General features: G+C 49.1%; 1 protein-coding gene across 2 annotated transcripts in view; it reads left to right on the plus strand.

The window, feature by feature from the left end:
* The window catches only part of PHF2 (PHD finger protein 2), a 506,159-nt gene that overhangs the window by 349,373 nt on the left and 139,179 nt on the right, over window positions 1-17,607 (plus strand). For both annotated transcript variants that reach the window (XM_078661615.1, XM_078661616.1), the window contains exon 5: window positions 16,601-16,742. In XM_078661615.1, coding sequence (XP_078517741.1) covers window positions 16,601-16,742 — 142 coding nt within the window. The remainder of the gene's footprint in view (window positions 1-16,600; window positions 16,743-17,607) is intronic.

The following is a 17,607-nucleotide window of genomic DNA, read 5'->3' on the forward strand; positions in this document are numbered from 1 at the left end:
GAAACAAAGTACTGCTCTCAACGCCTGGTTTTGCGTGGCTTTTGGGGTGTAGCATCCGGAATTGGCGTGTCCGGAAGACAAAGGAGATGTAGGTACCTGGGACAGGTTAACTCCCGGAATTCTGATGTTAACAGTGTGAGAAATGGTCGCCAGAACTCTGGAAATTCAGATCCCCTACCCGCCATTGTCAGTGTAAGCTTCTCCATGCCCAGCACCGACCATAGTCTGTGGAGCCACCCGGTGTGCGTCGGGGGTTGAGTGGAACGCCAGTGGGCCAGGATATTCTGGGTCGCTGCTCCCAGAGCAATAGCGATCAATTGGCCTCTACGTGATTTAAGGAGATATGTCAGTGTATTCGGGAGGCCCAAGAGGACATATGATGGAAACCGTAGGATCTGCGTGTTGAGGTGTGTGTCCACCTCATCTAGGACTTGAGTCCAATAAGCTTGTATGACCTGGCAGCTCCAGAGAATGTGTTCTAGTGTGCCCACCTCCCCGCATCCCCTCCAACTTGGTCGCTTCTACTTTTGTCGAATTGGTGAATGCGTTCAGAGGTGTAGTACCAATATGTGGTGACCTTAGTGAGCGTCTCCGTGAGACCCATATGGTACGCTGAGTGTCTAGCCCTATGATAGATTCCCTCCCATTCTTTGTGGCTCAGGGTTCTTCCCAGATCTCTTTCCCATCTGCCGCGGCCTGCGTTGTATGTGTGCGTGGTGGTAGTCAGCAGCATCTTGTAAATATCAGAAATCAGCTTCTTGTCTGAGGTGCGTGTTATTAACCACTTCTCGTATGCTGTCAACAGACGCTGCACGTTTGGTCTGATTGTGGGTTGCAATGCCCAGTGTCTAACCTGTAGATAAGGCAGGAGCTCCTGCTCTGAGAGGCCATAATGCTCCCTAAACTGTGGAAAGGGGATGATGCCCTCCAGGTCAAAAAGATGACCCAACGATCTACAGGGGAGGAGCGCCACGTACTAAAGGCAGAGACCGCCATGCCAGGGTGGAACTCAAGGTTGTCAAATAACGGGGTGGTAAAGGGCGACGGGAAGGTGGTGAGTTGTTTGGAAATGTTTGTGCGGTCCCAGGAGTCCAGAATAGTGCTTGTGATATAAGAAGCGTATAGGTTCGAGGGTCTATGTTGTTGATTTAGAAAGGGCACACCTTGAAGAGGCCTACCTGCTACCGCCTGATCCTGGAACAGCCAATGTTTGCCGGATTCAAGGCGTTGCCACTCCACTACGTATCTAAGTTGGGACGCATGGAAATAAAGCTGAATGTCAGGAATTCCCACCCCCCTCTCTGGCTGCAGTACCGCCACTTGATGGCGGAAATGTGGCTCACGACCGTGCCATATAAAGCGCAATAGGCCTGTGTTCGTTGGATCCAACCCTGTGGGGGTCGGAAAGGAAGAGTCTGAAAAAAGTACAGAATTTGGGGAAGGACAGTCATCTTTACAGCTGCGATCCGACCCAGCCAGGACAGAGTGCATCGTAGCCAGCCTTTGAGAACTGTGCAAATTCGTTTGCGTAGGGTAGAATAGTTCATTTCAGCCGTGACGGGGATGGTAGGGCCCAATTGTATCCCCAAATACGGGACCACTGTCGATGCAGATACCACCTGGTGTTCCTCCTGTAAATGGGTGAGAGTATCCGGCGATAGGGAGCCACCTTGGGCTATGGATTTATCCATGTATATCTTAAACCCTGACCCCAGAGCAAAACTGTGTCGTTCAACAGAGAGGGTGCGCATAGCCACAATTGGATTGGAAAGGGAGAGGAGTATATCGTCTGCATACAGGCTAATAGTATGGGTTTCACCCCCACACTTCATACCTGTGACAAGAGGATGTTTCCGAATTCTAAGTGCTAGTGGTTCCATATATAGCGCAAAGAGGAGGGGTGACAATGGACACCCCTGCCTTGTGCTCCTCCTTATAGGGAACCAAGAGGATGTGTGGCCATTCACACAAACTATTGCCCAGGGGGAGTGGTAGCAATTCAAGATCCTAGTCCGTAGCTTCTCCCCAAAGCTGGCTGCCAACAAGATCATTTCCAGATAAAGCCAGTGCACCCTATCGAAGGCCTTTTCGGCATCGATGGTCAGAAGCATACATTCCCTCTGAGTGCGAGGCGCCTGCTCAATCTGGTGAAGGATGCGTTTGGTGTTGTCACTGGTCTGCCTTTGCGGGATAAAGCCTGCTTGGTCAGGGTCGACCAGCTGGGTCATGTACGGAGCGAGGTGAGCCGCTATAATACTAGTGTATAACTTAAGGTCTATATTTAAGAGAGGAATGGGTCGGTATGCCCCACATGTCGTTGCATCCTTCCCTGGTTTGGGGATAACCACTATTGCCGCCTCAAGCATGTCCCTGGGAATGGCTCCCTCCCGGTCGAAGGTATTGTACAGGGTTGCCAGGATCAGCGCCAACTGAGCACAAAAGGTCTTATAAGAGGCAGCCGAATATCGGTCTGGGCCTGGCGATTTGCCTAGTTTAAGCCTGGAGATCGCAGAGATAACTTCTTGCTTCTGAATCCCCCTCTCCAGATGCTCAGCTTGGGGCTGCGTCAGAGAGGGCATGTGAGCCTGAGCTATGTATTCGGCGCTATCCTGATTATCTAAAGTGTCCCCAGCATAGAGACCAGCGTAGTAACCCCGAAACGTCTCTGCTATGGTTGCATCCTCGGTTGCTAGCTCTCACCCTGACGTCCGGATCGCTTGGATCCCTTGTCGCTGCCTAACCTCTCTTAATTTATTTGCTGAGAGGCGACCACATCCGTCCCCTCCCACATAGTAGGAATGGCGAAGTCTAAGGGCAGCGTATGCAGCCTTGTCCTGGTCTAGAGCAGCCAAGTGTTTACGTTCCGTGCATAATTGACGCCAGGCTCGAGAAGCCCCTGTGCATTGGTGCATCTGTTCCAATTCAGAAACTCTTCTTGTGAGTTCAGCGTGCTTGTGCTCCCTCTCTGCATTATCAGCAGCCAATATAGCTATAAATACTCCTTGCAAGTGTCACTGTGTCAGCGGCTTCACTAAATGTAACCACCAACCTCGGAAAGATGTCAGCAGGAACGATGGAATGCAGTAATCCCCCCTTCTTCTCCAGGACGCACCCACACACAGAGTGAAGTTAACACCACTATGTGTCCATGCACCCCAGGGAAAAGGGAAGTGGATAAAATAATAAACTTCTGCCAGAGAGACGTCTCCTCTTGTCCTGATTCTGTTGTCATCTAGTCTAGACCCTCACAGAAGCACAAGGAGTCGTCTACAAAAGGGAAACCGCAGGTAAGGAGGAAAAAAGAAACCATAGGTTAGGAACTAATGATAACAAGTATACCATAATCAATTGCTGGAAGTCTCGCACAACTCACAATCATAACACCGCAGTAAATCCTGGGAAAGCAAGAAACCTTCTTACTCAGAGGATAGTTATCTCAAACAGCTGAGTTCAAATAAACACAAGCGCTCCTGCGCTGTCAGCAAAGTCCAGCGAGGATAGGAAAACTAGGAAGAAGCGCTCCTGCGCACGAAAAATAAATAAGAAAGGATCAAAATCAGCATGGTTATGAAATCTGCAAGAATCAAAATCAGCATGGTTATAAATCAGCAAGGATCAAAATCAGCAAGGCATTGTTGATAACACACATGCGCTCCTGCCCACACTACAAAAAGGAAATCACTGAGCAGATTCAGCAAGGCAGCAAAATAAACGAGTTTTCAGAGCTCCGATATGTGCCAAAGGAAACTCGAAATCAGTCATGGGTGCCCTTCTGAACTCGTGAAAGGTACACCCTCTGATATCAGGATTAATAGTTTGAATACAGGAAGGCTCTTGAGACGGAGAACGGCAAACGCGCTCCAGCACGATTCTCCACGTCTCAAGCCTGAAATACCTGCCTTTTTCACTGGCAGCAATGCGGGGTCAAAAGAGCTCAAAGGTCCCGCTCCCGAGATTTCAAGGAAAAGCTCTTGAGACCGAGAATTGCAAACGCACTCCAGCGCGGCTCTCCGTTTCTCGAGTCGAAATACCTGTTCGTAGAAGCGGTGCGGGTTCAGAGAGCTCAAGGTCCCGCTCCTCATGGACAGCCGGTTATTCCAAACACGATACTCCGGATAAATGTAAATGTAAATGTAGGTATACTTTTATAGCGCAACCTGTCACCACAAGGGCATCCTGGCGCTTGCCTAGGGAACCCGTCCTGGTATTCCCCTGTGAGAAGCCCCGACAGGGTGTCCACAGGGTGAAAGTCAGGCATCCCGCCGCGAGGGGCCGTTGTGGAGATTAAGCAATCTATTGCCCAGAGTCGCAGAGTGTGAACCCGTGAGTCGAGGAGGCACCGGGACAAGAATTATCGAGTCCGTGGAATTTTTAGCCCAAGACCCGCCGGGGCGGGGAATTGAACCCTGGTCCAGGACCGATCTCAGATTCCGGGTCTGCCGCCTCTAACCCCTGAGCCACACTTCTCCATAAGGATAAGGATAAGGATAAGGATTGACAAGCCCTGTTCCTCTGAAACGGAGGGGCTTTGTAGAACGAAACGGTCTTTCCTCTTCCGGTTCGGAAACCACAAGGCCTCTGGGGATGGTAGTTCATGGTGTGCCATGCTCCCCCTGGTGGTTTCCGACTTATACAATAGGCATGCCCATTCATACTACACCTCCTCCCCTGAAAGTAATGTGGTCCTAATCCCCTGCGTCTGTGCAAAAGCATTGTGACCGCTACAGGAAGACTGCTTTCAGTGCTCCTTACTGTGTGGCTGGTGCAGTGTCAATGTTGGCGTTGAGCTCTAAAAAGTCTAAGATGGCTTTCTGGACTTGTTCCACCACAGGGGTGCGATGTAGCAGCGTATCTCGCAGGCGCCAGTGTCGCTAAGGGCGGGTCGAAGCTGGCAGCAGGAAGGAAGCCAGAACCGGGGAGTGATCCGATAAAGAAGCTGTGAGGATATCAGTGTCTGAGACATGGGCCCTGAGTGAGGAGGAGCAAAGGAAATAGACTAGTCGTGCATATGTTTTGTGTGCCCCGGAGTAGAATGTATAGCTATGAGTGTGGGGATGTAGGGGGCGCCAAAGATCGATTAACCCTAGCTCCCCAAGGTGGGTCTGCTCCTAGGTTGTGAGTACCTCTGCCTGATGGGTTCTTTGACAGGATCGGTCTAGGTCATTATCAAAGACAATATTGAGGTCCCCCCCAGTAACATGTGGTGGTCTGTTGTGGCAGCTGCCTCACTGAGAGCCTGAAGGAGGAACTTGAGCTGCCCATCATTGGGTGCATAGAGGGACCCTACCACGAATGTCATCCCGCCCAGGGAGAATTGATATGTAAGTAGACAGCCATTTATCTCGGCATCCTTCTGAAGGACCCTCCCCTGGAAGAGGCGGGAGACCAATATAGCCACCCCCAGCTGTTTTAGAGGTATTGGAGAAGAATAAATGTATCGGGAAAGCTCGGGATTTTAGCCTGTGGTGGTCTTTAGAAAGGAGATGCGTCTCTTGTAACAGGCATATGTCCACTTTGGAATGCTCGAGGTAGTTGAGGACCGACCGTCACTTAATTGGGTTGTTTAGGCCTCTTGCATTGAGCGTGAGGATATTAAGTGGAGCGCATGTCATCCCAAGATGGTGTGCTAGACGGAACGCTGAGTAGAGTGCGACCTGATAGGGTGAACGAATGTCAGCTGGGTGCCCACAGTACCTCGGTGCCGAGGAAGAGCAGAGCCAAAAGCTAAAAAAAAAGGTGGACGAGGGAACCCATACCCCGAACCATAAACCCAAAGGAAGCATTGACTCATTGAAAATATAAACAACAGCAAGGGAAGGGGAACAGGAGAAAAGGATATGTCCAGGAAAATTGTCCGCCATCCCGGATAGGCCAGGAGGTCGTCATTGTGGGCTCGAGTTGCGACCAACAGAGGGGATCATGTCTCCTCCCGCCGTCCGCCGCTGTTCGAAAGGCCAGAGCCGAGACCGCTGAGTGACCCCTCAACCTTCAGCCGCCTGTTCCTCTCCCGTCAGGGCCTCCGTAGCCAAAGCCAGGGCATCTCACTGATTCTTGGCAATGTCCGCTTTGTCTGGCTTCCGAAACCGCCTGCGACGTTATGTTATGTTAAGTGATTATTTATAAAGCGCACAAACGCCGAAGCTTCCTGGCGCTGCTAGACAGAGTAAGAGAAAAAACAGAATACAAAGCAGCCTAATATAAGGATGGGAAGAGATGGGTCTTTAAGTGTTTTCTGAATGAGAGAAGAGAGAGGGAAGTTTTGATAGACAGAGGAAGAGAATTCCAAAGAGTGGGGGCTAAGTGAGAGAAGCGGCGACCGCCGAATTTCTTGGTTTTATTTTTTGGGGTAATTAGTAGGTCCTTGCGGGCGGAACGGAGATTGCGTGAGGGGCGGTAGGGTCGGATGAGGGAGTTGAGAAACCCTGGACTGGGGCAGTGAAGACATTTGAAAGTGAGACATGCCACCTTAAAGGCGACCCTTTGATGCATTGGGAGCCAATGGAGGCTGTGAAGCAGAGGTTTAGCGGATTGCCATCGAGGTAGTCCGTGGATCAGGCGAGCTGCCTGATTTTGGACGACCTGGAGGCGGTTTAGCAGATAAAGTGGGAGACCGTGGTAAATGGAGTTGGAGAAATCAAGACGGGAGAGTACCAGTGAGGTGACAGATTGGGTGAGTGCCGCAGGGGGGAGAAGGTGACGGACTTTCCGAATCCTCCGAAGTTGGAACATGCATGGTGAAATTACCGCTCCAACTTGGGCTTTGAGGGAAAGTTCGGCGTCGATGATTACACCCAGACTTTTTATTGTTTTAGCCGGGGTAGGGGAGGGGCCAAGCTCCAGCGGCCAGAACTGAGGGCCCCAATGGGTGTGGCTGAGGCCGGGGAGAAGGAGCTCAATTTTTCCCGGGTTCAGTTTTAATTGGTTCTGGTCCATCCAGAGTTGTATGTGAGTCATTACTGCATGGAATGTATTGATAGCTAGTGGGGAGTTAAGTGAAAAAACGAGCTGCAAATCATCAGCATAATTAAAGGTTGTGATGTCCCATTTGAGGAGGGATTGGATCAGTGGCCGGAGATACAAATTAAATAGAAGCGGGGAGAGAGAGGAGCCCTGGGGGACTCCGCAGAACGTAGGAGATTTTTTGGCCGTAAAAGGACCCAGGCGAACTGCCTGTGTTCTTCGCGTAAGGAAGGATCTGACCCATTCGAGAGCAAGGCCTCGAATGCCGGCCTGCTCGACACGGTGAAGAAGGATGTTGTGGTCCACCGTGTCGAACGCGGCGGACAGATCCAAAAGGACGAGGGCTTGGGGATTCCCGATGTCGGCGTTGTTCCTGAGTGTGTCGAGAACTGCCAGGATGACCGCCTCGGTCGAGTGGGCAGGTCGGAAGCCCGCCTGGTTAGGCTCGAGGTACTGGGAGGATTCGACAAAGTTTGATAGGCAGCGGGTGGCATGAGCCTCCAAGATTTTAGAAAAATAGGGAAGGAGGGAGATGGGACGATAGTTTGATGGCTCGGCCGGGTCGGCACCCGGCTTCTTGAGAAGGGGCACCAAGATAGCCTCCTTGAAGGAGGTAGGGACACTGCCACTGGTGAGCGAACTATTGAGTAAATGTAGAATGTTATCTGGCAAATTAAGGCAGATGCTGCGCAGAACAGAAGGAGGGCAGCAATCATTAGGGGAGCCCGATTTCACACGGGTAGCAAGTTCCACTAAGGAGGTCGTGTCTAAGACAGGAAAGGTAGTGAGGGTCAAGGTATTATTGATGGAAGGGTCAAGAGAGGGGAGCTGGACAAGGGGGGGATAGAATTTTTTATTTTGATGACTTTTTCCAAAAAAAAGGAGTTCAAAGTATCACAGGTAGCCTGGGTAGGGGTCTGAGCTGGGAGTGATCTTTCATCAGTGGTTAGCTTGTTTAGAACTCTGAACACTTCCTTGGATTTATTAGTGGCTGAAGCAATCCTGTTGGAGAAGTGTTCCATTTTTGCTGACCTGATAGCGGATTTGTAGTTATTACGTGTGGCCAAGTAGGCCTGTCTGGCTAAGTCAGAATAGTCGCGCCTCCAAGTGCGTTCTGACTGACGTGTTTTTAATTTCAAAGCCTTAAGATCATCAGAGAACCACCTGTGAGAGTACCGATGCCTAGTACAGGGGAAAGTGACCAGGGGGGCAAACTGGTCGCTGGCCGCCTCCAGCCAGGAACCTATTTCCTGTTCTAGGTGATCGATGTTGCTGGAAGGGAGAAAGTTGGGACAGGATTCGGCGAGGGCGGAAAGAAAGCCCTGGGCATCATAGGTATTCCATTTTCGTGACTGTCCCCCGGCCATTATGGGAGTGAGAGTCTGGCCGGTGACTGTGATGGTAGTATCCACCAGATGGTGGTCAGACCAGGTACAAGGGAAGATGACTGGTGAGGACAGGGCCAGATTACAGGACCATATCTGATCTAAAATATGGCCCTTAATATGGGTAGGATGAGAGACATGCTGAGTGAGGTTCAGATTCGCAAGAGTCTCGAAGAGCTCGATGGCGTGAGGGCCAGCGTTGGGGTTGTTAAACCAGTAATTTAGATCACCAAAAATGGCGAAATCAGAGTGTGTTGTTAATAACGCGGAGAGTTGTTCACTCAGGATGGAAGGGAAGGAGGGCATAGAGTGAGGAGGGCGGTATAATAGGAGAAAGGTGAGGGCGCCAGAGTTGGTTTGTACACTAAAAAGTAAATTCTCAACCCCCGGTAAGGCAAGGGAATCAAAGGACACAGAGATAAAGCGTTTTGATATAATGGCTGCCACCCCTCCCCCGGGCCGGTCGTCAGGGCGGTCGGTATGGAGAATGTAGTAGTCAGGGGGGAGGGCAGCCAAGATATCAGGGAGAGCCTCGGAGGTTAGCCAGGTCTACGTAAGCAGGAGCAGATCGGGGTTGGAATTAGAGAGGAGAACGAAGATGTCCTCTGAGTGTTTCACTAGCAAGCGGGTATTTAGGTAGAGTACCCTGATCGAAGTGGAACTCTTGCTAGGCATGCTTGATGGTAGATGTCCATCTAAGCAGAGTTGGTTATGGCGTGAAATGCCGAGGGCAGTTGTACGGCGGATGGTGGTAGGGGGAGCCGAGAATGCGGGATATTGAAGATCCCTAAGGGCTTGGGCTGAATAGGTGGTAGGCAGAACGGAGTGCCATGCCCCATGGCCCGGTCTGGCGCGGACGGGCGCAGACGGGCTTGCCTTAGGCGCGCCTTCGGCGTGCAAACGGCGCTCCCGCTGCGCTCCCGCTGCGCTCGTCCGCTGCGCTTCCGGTGTATACACATATTTATATTGGATGGGAGGTTTCTATGGGCGTGGCCTACAAAGGGGCGTGGCCTGTCTCGTGGCCGGGAATGGCGGTTCTGTGGGGCAGCGCGTCAGCGCTAAAATCCGCTGTGCGCCTCAGCAAGTTTGACAAGTGCTTCACACAGATTTAAGAGGTAGGAACACAAGTTATAGTGACACTCAAAGTTTTAAAAAGCAAGTGTGTGCAGGATGCGGCTCCCGGCTTTCCGCCTCAGGAGAGAGATTGTCTAGCACATCGCTCGTGATCAGCGAGTGCTTTTAAGCGCGGCGAGGTGGGCGTGGCCTAGAAAGGGGCGTGGCCTGTCTCGTGGCCGGGAATGACGGTTCTGTGGGGCAGCGCGTCAGCGCTAAAATCCGCTGTGCGCCTCAGCAAGTTTGGCAAGTGCTTCACACAGATTTAAGAGGTAGGAACACAAGTTATAGTGACACTCAAAGTTTTAAAAAGCAAGTGTGTGCAGCATGCGGCTCCCGGCTTTCCGCCTCAGGAGAGAGATTGTCTAGCACATCGCTCGTGATCAGCGAGTGCTTTTAAGCGCGGCGAGGTGGGCGTGGCCTAGAAAGGGGCGTGGCCTGTCTCGTGGCCGGGAATGGCGGTCCTGTGGGGCAGCGCGTCAGCGCTAAAATCCGCTGTGCGCCTCAGCAAGTTTGACAAGTGCTTCACACAGATTTAAGAGGTAGGAACACAAGTTATAGTGACACTCAAAGTTTTAAAAAGCAAGTGTGTGCAGGATGCGGCTCCCGGCTTTCCGCCTCAGGAGAGAGATTGTCTAGCACATCGCTCGTGATCAGCGAGTGCTTTTAAGCGCGGCGAGGTGGGCGTGGCCTAGAAAGGGGCGTGGCCGGGAATGGCGGTTCTGTGGGGCAGCGCGTCAGCGCTAAAATCCGCTGTGCGCCTCAGCAAGTTTGACAAGTGCTTCACACAGATTTAAAAGGTAGGAACACAAGTTATAGTGACACTCAAAGTTTTAAAAGGCAAGTGTGTGCAGGATGCGGCTCCCGGCTTTCCGCCTCATGAGAGAGATTGTCTAGCACATCGCTCGTGATCAGCGAGTGCTTTTAAGCGCGGCGAGGTGGGCGTGGCCTAGAAAGGGGCGTGGCCTGTCTCGTGGCCGGGAATGGCGGTTCTGTGGGGCAGCGCATCAGCGCTAAAATATGCTGTGCGCCTCAGCAAGTTTGACAAGTGCTTCACACAGATTTAAAAGGTAGGAACACAAGTTATAGTGACACTCAAGGTTTAAAAAAGCAAGTGTGTGCAGGATGCGGCTCCCGGCTTTCCGCCTCAGGAGAGAGATTGTCTAGCACATCGCTCGTGATCAGCGAGTGCTTTTAAGCGCGGCGAGGTGGGCGTGGCCTAGAAAGGGGCGTGGCCTGTCTCGTGGCCGGGAATGGCGGTTCTGTGGGGCAGCGCGTCAGCGCTAAAATCCGCTGTGCGCCTCAGCAAGTTTGACAAGTGCTTCACACAGATTTAAAAGGTAGGAACACAAGTTATAGTGACACTCAAAGTTTTAAAAAGCAAGTGTGTGCAGGATGCGGCTCCCGGCTTTCCGCCTCAGGAGAGAGATTGTCTCTGGCGTTGCCACCCCGAGGGTGTGACCTCTGGCCCTGAGGTGCCGCTCTGGGTGTCGTCTTCCTCACTCGGAAGTGTCAGGCCCAGAAGGCGACCGGAATCAACAAGGGAGTGCTTCTGGTGCAATTTGCCATGGAGGCAAAATATGAGTCTAAATGGGTGTCTCCAGGAGTATTGGATGCCCTGCTGTCTTAGGTGTTCCGTCACGGGCGGAATTGTCACCAACGCTGTAAAGTAATCGAAGCTAGGTCGTGATAGAGTACAGGGTTGTGCCCCTTGTAGGAGATAGGATGGAGGGAACTCGCTTTGGAGAGGATAGTCTCTTTGATCTTGAAATCCTGGAGGCACACCAAAATGTCCGCCGGAGGGGCATTAGGCGCACGTGGGGGGCTAATGCGGTGCGCCCTATCCAACACAATAGCCATGTCCTCTGGAGCCGCTAAGATATGGTGAATGAGGCCCTCCGTGAATGCAAAGAGTTCTGCATTGTCCTCCGTAGGCTTAACTCCTCGGATTCTGATGTTGTGTCTACGTCACCTGTTCTCAAGGTCCTCAAGGGGCACCTGAGTGTCCAGGTGCTGATCCTGGAGACGGAGGATCTCTTGTTGCAACATGTTGACGTCGGTCGTAGTCGCATCGCACCGTTCCTCTAATGTGGCTACTCTTTCCCCCACACTGTCAACATCTCTGCGTATCTCCTTGAGCTCGGCCTTTAATTCCATTTTGACAGTCTGGATGTCCGCCCGAAGGGTGTTGAAGATGGACTCCATAAAAGCCTTATTGAGGGGCTCACTGCTCACGTCCGGGGCTGTTTGCGGGGACGCCATCTTGGGAGCGATCACCGTCGCACCAGGGAGTGCTCTGCCAAAGATGTCTGTTTGAGCCTTTGTTTTCCGTGACCTAGATGATGACATGCTCAGCAGCGTAGCAGTGCGCGGGGACCACCGACCAGCGCTCCGCGCCGATGTGTTGGAGCCTCCCCCCGCACTCGCAGGGCGCGGTTGTCCCGGCGACTGGGGCCCGCCAATGTGTCTCGTCTCACCCTCCACAAGGCCTTGTCTCAGCTCCGGGCTAGTAGCCGGACGCCATCCGATGGGGTTGCACCGCTCCGCGTGCCCAGTGCCAATGCGAGTCCCGTCCCCGCTGTGTCACAGTCCCATGAGTGTCCCAATATGCCGCTTGTCCCGGCTGCCTCCCCAGCACTCCTATCTTTTGCGTGCCTCTTCTGAGGGGCCTATGGCGCTGGTCTTCGCGCTTCAAAATGGCGGCCGTCTGTCGCACCAGCCGTGCGGGGGCCAGCAGGGTGGGGAACGCAGGGGGGCCACACTTAACTGTTGTAGCGCTGTGTCCCAGCTCCTCCCGTAGCTCTACATGTGCCTCCGGAATCGACAGCCGAAGCACCTCGCGCTGCTGGGTCTCGCCGCCTCCATGGGGCCGCCACTGCTCCTCCGATAGCCAGTCACTCGGACGGCTGCTCCCGACCCAGTGACCGGGACCCAAGGGCAGTGTGCCGCGGCCAACCCCACCCTGGGGGTCTATGTCTGCGGCCGGAGGCGAGGGCGTCTCCCGCGCTCCGTTGCGGTCTCGGCGGTCTCGTCCTGCTTCGCCGTGGTGCTTCCTGCTGTCTCTCTCCAGCTCCGGCCCGAGATCCGGGGCCACCGCCGGTCAAGGGTCTGTGCCCGGCACGGTCCTTTACAGCTGGCAGCTTGCGCCTCGGAAGCCCGTAAGAACACGCCCCGCAGGCCTCCGCTGTTGGTGCTTGCCTCGACAGCCTCCGGCAGGGCTGCCCCTAAATTGAGGCCACGGCTGCGGCGTGTCACCCGGGCGTTAGGCCTCTTCTCGTCGGTGCCAGTGCTCATCTCCCAGACCAGCCTGTCACCGCAATGTGGCACCAGGGGGATCCGAACATGCCCAGAACGCATTAGGGACACTCTGGGGCTCTGGGGAATGCTGGTTGAAGCTGATTTGGCGGACGGCGAGCAGGAGCTCGGAAAGGCGCCCCACCACTGGCATTTATTACTGGTAAATGTGGGAGGTCGTTTATCCACCACACCCTTTGATTGTGGATTATAGAACAAACCCTAAACTTTATTCACATCATTTCTGAAGGGTCATCATCTTTATACCAAATGTCCTGAAGATGGTCTAGCGGATATATACAACATTAGACCGAAACTTCAACAATCACACCTATTTTTGTATTATTGGATTGAAGGCAATGTTGTCTGTTTACTCGGTCACATTTCCCTATGATTATTTGGAAAAGGTGATCACAATTGTAACAAAGAAGTATTTGTAACATCAAATCATTGTAACTTCTTGTTGCGTTGTGTTTACTATGGAATAATTGTTTTTAAGCTTTGTGTCCCTTTTGCAATTTTTGGCTAATTTAAATGTATTCCTTGAATACATATACCCGTGTTAAAATTTCTTTGAAGATTTGTACATACGTAAATAATCAGAATTGTATCAGAAGGAACTGAATTGCAAACTACTTGATAGAGTTTGCCAACATTAAATGCAGAAATTAATGTGAATATACGGTCTTGCAAATCCCTTGTAGGCACACATACCTGCTAATATTTGCTAGAAAGAGGCACCACGATCTGAGTGTCATCAGCGTATGCCACTAATGATAACCCAATAGATTTCACTGGGGATGCCAAAGATGTGACATACAGGTTGAAAAGCTTAATGACGAGCCCTGTGGATCCCCGCAAGGTGAAGAATAGGGTTCAGATGTAAAATTACTTAGAGAAACAGATTGAACAGATATTATTATTATTATTATTATTATTATTATTGAAAAGTCCCAACAAGTCTATAAACCACTTACCTAGAACCAGAATTGGGGTTCTCTAAAAAGAGTTGTAACAGTGGTATGATTTATAAGGAAGAAAGCTAGAAAATTTATTGATGACACAGACTTTTAAATATAAGACAATGTTTTATGCCATACCATGTCTACCTACCATTCCTACCAAGCCTAACTACCCTTCCTACCTTACTAGACTTGCCGACCTATCATACCTACTTACCATGCATAACCTAGTATACTTTCCTACCTACCAAACATAATTGACCCAATTTACCATAGTAAGCTGCCATACCAGCCTGCCACAACAACCATACACATAGCATACTTAGCCTATCTACCATACCTACCTATCCACCTGCCTCCATCTTCATATGTTATCTACTTTACCAACATAACCTACCTGCAATACCTACCTAATTTATCATTCTTTACCTAGTCTTACTTACCAAAGTTAACATACCATAGCTAGTGTAGCATAGCATACATACCTCCCTACTCCCTACCATAACTATCAGACCTACCCACCACCCATACTTACTGTGCATAACCTACCACAAGTACTATACCTACCTACAGTAACTATCCTAGCATAACTTACCTAACTACCTACCATACCTTACCTATAATGTCCACCTAATCTGCCATAGCTAGTCTACCCTACCTACCCTACCATATATACTAAAATTAATCTACTGCAACTAACCTACCATGCCTAACCTACCATACCTAACCTACCATATATACTATAAATAAACTACTACAACTAACCTACCATGCCTAACTTACCATACCTAACCTACCATACCTAAACTACCGCCATCTGTGCAGTGAGTAAATCTTCTGCCTGCCCTGAGGTCGCACTTTTGTGACTAAGGGACAAGTAATTGCCCTTTCAGGGCTTAATGAACTGATGGCGACTAATAAAATCACTATTGTCTAACTCAAGGGACCACCTGCAATGGCGTAAGTTACTGCAGACTGCAGCAAATAAGTGCTGATTGCAGCTTTTGAATTGCCTGAACATGTGAATGCCATTGCTTCTTGAAAAATAGAACCCTTTGGCTTTGCCAATGCTTGTTATTTCCTACTGACATGCCTAATTGTTGAAACTTTACAGAAACAACCATGCTGATGAAATGGACTTCAGTTCTGTGCTGTATCTGTTGCTTGCCGGCCTTTTCGAATTCGAAACTGTCTTTAAGCGCATCCTTCCTTTCCCTACAATCAAAAGGAGTCACACCATGATCTCTTGTACAAGTGAATTCTGGCACTTACAGTTTAGACTTACCTACTGCACGTCATTGTGACTTGTCCTCATCAGAGAATTCCTTCCTAATTTATTCTTGTATAATATTATCAGTTTTTCTATTGCTCTCGGTGGTAAACTTCTAGACCAGCACGCTTGTCTATCATCCATTGCTGAATTTGTTCTTGTGTTTTTCGGTGCTCGGCACCGGCATGTATTTATGATAATCCACCACATAGTCATATTGTATATGGGTAATTTTAAGCAAAGCTAATTAGTGTAGCATTTAACAATGTAATATATCTTTATAAACTTATAAACCTCGGGCTTAAACCTCTGGTTTAAATTGACATGTAGGTTGTGCCAGATGCTGTGGACTCGTGTGAAATACCCTGGCACTTTTTAGACCTTAAGCACTTTTCTCATCTAATGTTTGGGGTGCAATAGGCTCAGACCAGTTTTTGAAAAGTGGTTTTGAATAGCAGTTCAGATGGCACACAGAGCTGGTGTCTTCTGCCATGGCCATTCCCCTTACTGAATTTGTTAGTGAAATATTTAGCTTGTGACTCCCCATGCCATGGTATATACATACCACTCGGAAACTTACATACCTCTTTTTGAGAGTGTGAAACTGAACACCTTTAAGTATCCCTAATTTAAGTTGAATAATACGGATTTATGTTAAAGAGCCTTAGACTATGTGCAATCTTGCAATTTGGTAGCAGCCTTTAAATTAATTGCCCATAGACGCAAGCTCTGCAGCAGCATTTAATGACAAAATGTGTCCATTTGCACAGCGTGCTCAATACCGATTGAGTTATACAGGATTCTTCTCTTTAAATCACTAATTTATTCATGGCAGTCTGTTCATCAGTACTGATGTTGACTATAAAATTAAGTGCGTATTGAATTATTTAATTGTGCCCTTTAGTTCTGATTGACTATTTATAATGATATCTAAACGATTCGACTATAAAAGCAAATGCGGGAGCTGCACAGAAGTTGCACTTATGAGAAAGATGGGAAGCTTAAATTATGCTTTTTTTTTACTAAACAATGTCCTGGGAAGGAAATAAGCGCTTTACTGGACTTTGTTCTGCTCTCTGACCAGTGTAAAATTTCATGCAAATTATTCAATCGCTTTAATAAACACCGCTAAATGAAATCAAGTCATGAGATGTGACCTATAGGCTACAGCAGACGCCTTTGGAACCGGCAGGGACATACCTGTCAATGTGCAACAGGTGCAGCGGCACCAGGGCCCAATTTTCAGGTGGTGGTAACATAACTAAAATAATTGCTGTCATTTACTACCCAAACAGTGGTCAGGGGAGCCATTTTGAATGATTGACTAGGGACCTATAGCACCCTTGTAACTTAATTATATGGAGTCAGATTCGAATCCTGGCCTCGCTTCCGGACTTAATGTCAGTGTTATTCTAGGCAAATCACTTAATCTCCCCCTGCCAAATAATGTATAATGTAATATGTGTAAAATGTATTTGTGCAATCCCCTTTTGATGAACATAATCTTGTAGGTCTTTTCCAAACCCTCACACCATGTATAGCGCTGAGTTGCTTCATACCTCGGTTGGCGCTATATAAATACCAATACATACCCTTATTTCCACCTCTTTTGACAGGTCCAGAACGTGTTGTTGATGTCACCGACGTCACCAAACAGAAAGAATGCAAGATGAAGTTAAAAGAATTTGTTGATTACTACTACAGCACAAATAGGAAGCGCGTTCTCAATGTTATCAACTTAGAATTTTCAGACACGAGGTAAGTCTTAGCCACTTTCTTTACGTGTTTTTTCAAAATCTGTTTTCACGATTGGGCCTTTTGAGGTTTTAGAAATTGTGAAGTTTGAGCTAGGTGTCCTGCTTTCAAATGCTCTCTTGACATTTCCCCCTGATTAGACAAGAACTTTTTTTCAGTGACCTCAAAAACCTTCCTTTAGGCGCAGAATGAATAAAATCCCAGCATCGACACTATACAGAAGCGAGAACCGATTACACGAAAATGAAGTCATTCATAAATTGTTAATTTCTAAGTGGTGATGCACTCAAGGCCATTACTTAACTTGATCGGAGTTCTCTTAACTTCCTCAGAAAATTAGAACAATTTTGTAATGTACAGCTCTTGCTGCTTGAACTAACTACGTGGTTATTAGGGCTTGCAATTAAAAAATAAAATGTGCGATTGGCTATATTGCTGTATGTTTCCACGATCCTTTAATTTGCACTATAACGAGGCCTCAAATATTTTTTGATTTTTAAAGCTTTATTCATTTTAGACATGTTTTTGGTACTTAGTTTTCAAGTCCACTAAAATTGGTTTGGAATGTCACATCTGCCCCTTTCAGAGCGTAAAGTAGATAATGGATATATGGCATTTAAATATTTCCTACGCTTTTTTTAAAAGAAATAAACTATTGCACGAGTTCGCCATGTTTCAAGTTGTTTAAGGCTACTACATTCGAAAACCATCATTATTAATTGGAGAATCTAATCGGGCTATTCACTGCAGTGATGTCGTTCAGAACCAGAAGCTTCTGCCTCCTCTTCTTTCGCCATCTTACCCAGTACTCCAAAGGTATGAAGGATGCAGTGGGAGGATGGGCACTGTCATGCCCCTTCCCCTGGAC

The sequence above is a fragment of the Lissotriton helveticus genome, chromosome 9 (assembly GCF_964261635.1).
Source record: "Lissotriton helveticus chromosome 9, aLisHel1.1, whole genome shotgun sequence".
NCBI classification, from domain to species: Eukaryota; Metazoa; Chordata; class Amphibia; order Caudata; family Salamandridae; genus Lissotriton; species Lissotriton helveticus.